At 61.9% G+C, this 1,587-nt stretch overlaps 1 protein-coding gene across 1 annotated transcript; it reads right to left on the bottom strand.

Annotated features, from left to right (window-relative positions):
• Positions 1-793: 793 nt before the first annotated feature.
• Positions 794-1,367, bottom strand: ETH_00038040 (uncharacterized protein; the record flags this gene model as incomplete). The annotated part of the gene is made up of 1 exon (XM_013375360.1): positions 794-1,367. A coding segment is annotated over one exon (574 nt), but the record flags the coding sequence as incomplete, so codon positions are not given.
• Between the last annotated feature and the right edge of the window lie 220 nt (positions 1,368-1,587).

Genomic DNA, 1,587 nt, shown 5'->3' with positions numbered 1-1,587 from the left:
TACTGCTGCCGCTGCTGCTGAGGGAGCCAGCTGCGGGCGGCCTGGCGAAGGGGTACAGCCCCAGGCCCAGCCCTTGCTGCTGCTGCTGCAGCAGCTGCTGCTGCTGCTGCTGCAGCAAGTCCCCTTCTGTGTCCTCTCCCCACAAGTCATCCAAATAAGGAGACAAAATTCCTTGGCTTCTGCGGCTGCGTCCGCCACGCGGGCTTCTGGGATGCAGGTCCACTGCAGCAGCAGCAGCAGCAGCAGCAGCAATGACGCAGCAGCAGCAGCAGCAGCAGCGCAACAGAGAACGAACACAGTTCATTATATTTCTTAAACAACTTCCGCATTTAATTAGTAAATTAACAAAAACGGAAATGGGGGCCCCCAATGTCCCAGGAGGCCCCCTAGAGCCACTTTGGGGGCCCCCAGGGGGCCCCTCTGGGGCCCCTTAGAAACCCTCTTGGGGCCTCTGGGGGCCCCTGGGGGCCCCCAGAGGCCCCAAGGGGGCCCCCAGGGGCCTTGGGGGCCCCCAAGGGCTATTTTAGGGGCCCCTCTAAGGCTGGAGAATATGGAAAGCATTTGCACTGACTTAGAAGCCCGGGGGCCCCCAAAAAATGTCTAAACCCTAAACCCTAAACCCTAAACCGTAAACCCCAAACCCGAAACCGTAGCCCCTGAAGTCTAAAGCCTAAACCCTAGCCCCCCTAAAGGCCCCCCAAGGGCCCTAGGGGGGCCCCCCGCAGGGCCCCCAGGGGCCCTCTGGGGGCTCCCTGGGGGCCCCCTTTAGGGTTCAGGGGCCCCAAAGACTAACCACGAATGCTGCCGTCCCTTTCTATGAACAGCTGAGTGGGCTGGGGGCCCCTGGGGGCCCCCAGGGCCTCTCCCCAGGAGGGGAAGAGCAGCGAGCCAATATCTGGGGGTGCTGCTGCTTTGCTGCTGCTGCTGCTGCTGCTGTTGGCGGGGCTGGAGGGCGCGCCCCATGCTGCTGCTGCTGCGGTCTCCGCTGCAGACACCGCCTCTGCTGCTGCTGCTGCTGCTGCTTCTGCTGCTGCTACTGCTGCTGGGTCCCGCGCAGCCTGAGAGCCCCTAAGGCTGCCTTGCCGCGGGGGCGTTTCGGGGTTTGCTGCTGCAGCAGCCTCGGCAGCTCCTGCTGCAGCAGCAGCAGCAGCAGATGAGTCGCCCTCTGCTGCTGCTGCTTCTGCCGACTCATCAACAGCTGCTGCTTCCTGAACTAGCGCGTCCTCGCTGCTGCTGCTGCTGATGCTGCTGCTGTCTTTGTCGGCAGCAGAAACAGCTGCGTCATCGTCCGCAGCAGCTGCTGCAGGGCTGCTGCTGCTGTTGCTGCTGCTGCTGCTGCTGTCTGCTTCTCCAGCTGTTTTCTTCATTGTAGCCACGATGCATGCTAGCTGAACTGGGTGCCGCAGTCGCCGTGAAACCCTAAACCCGAAACCCTAAACCCTAGGCCCTAAACCCTAAACCCTAGGGGTCGACGCGCCGCCGCCGCCCCGCCACTTCCCCTCCTCTAGGGTTTGCCAAAAGGTTAAAAATGATTAAAATGAATAAATAAGAGACTCGGGAGCCCTGGGGAGATCAGTAGCTGTGGGG

This window comes from Eimeria tenella, genomic scaffold (assembly GCF_000499545.2).
Source record: "Eimeria tenella Houghton genomic scaffold, Eth_scaff2708, whole genome shotgun sequence".
NCBI classification, from domain to species: Eukaryota; Apicomplexa; class Conoidasida; order Eucoccidiorida; family Eimeriidae; genus Eimeria; species Eimeria tenella.
This window is presented reverse-complemented; position numbering and strand designations above follow the sequence as displayed.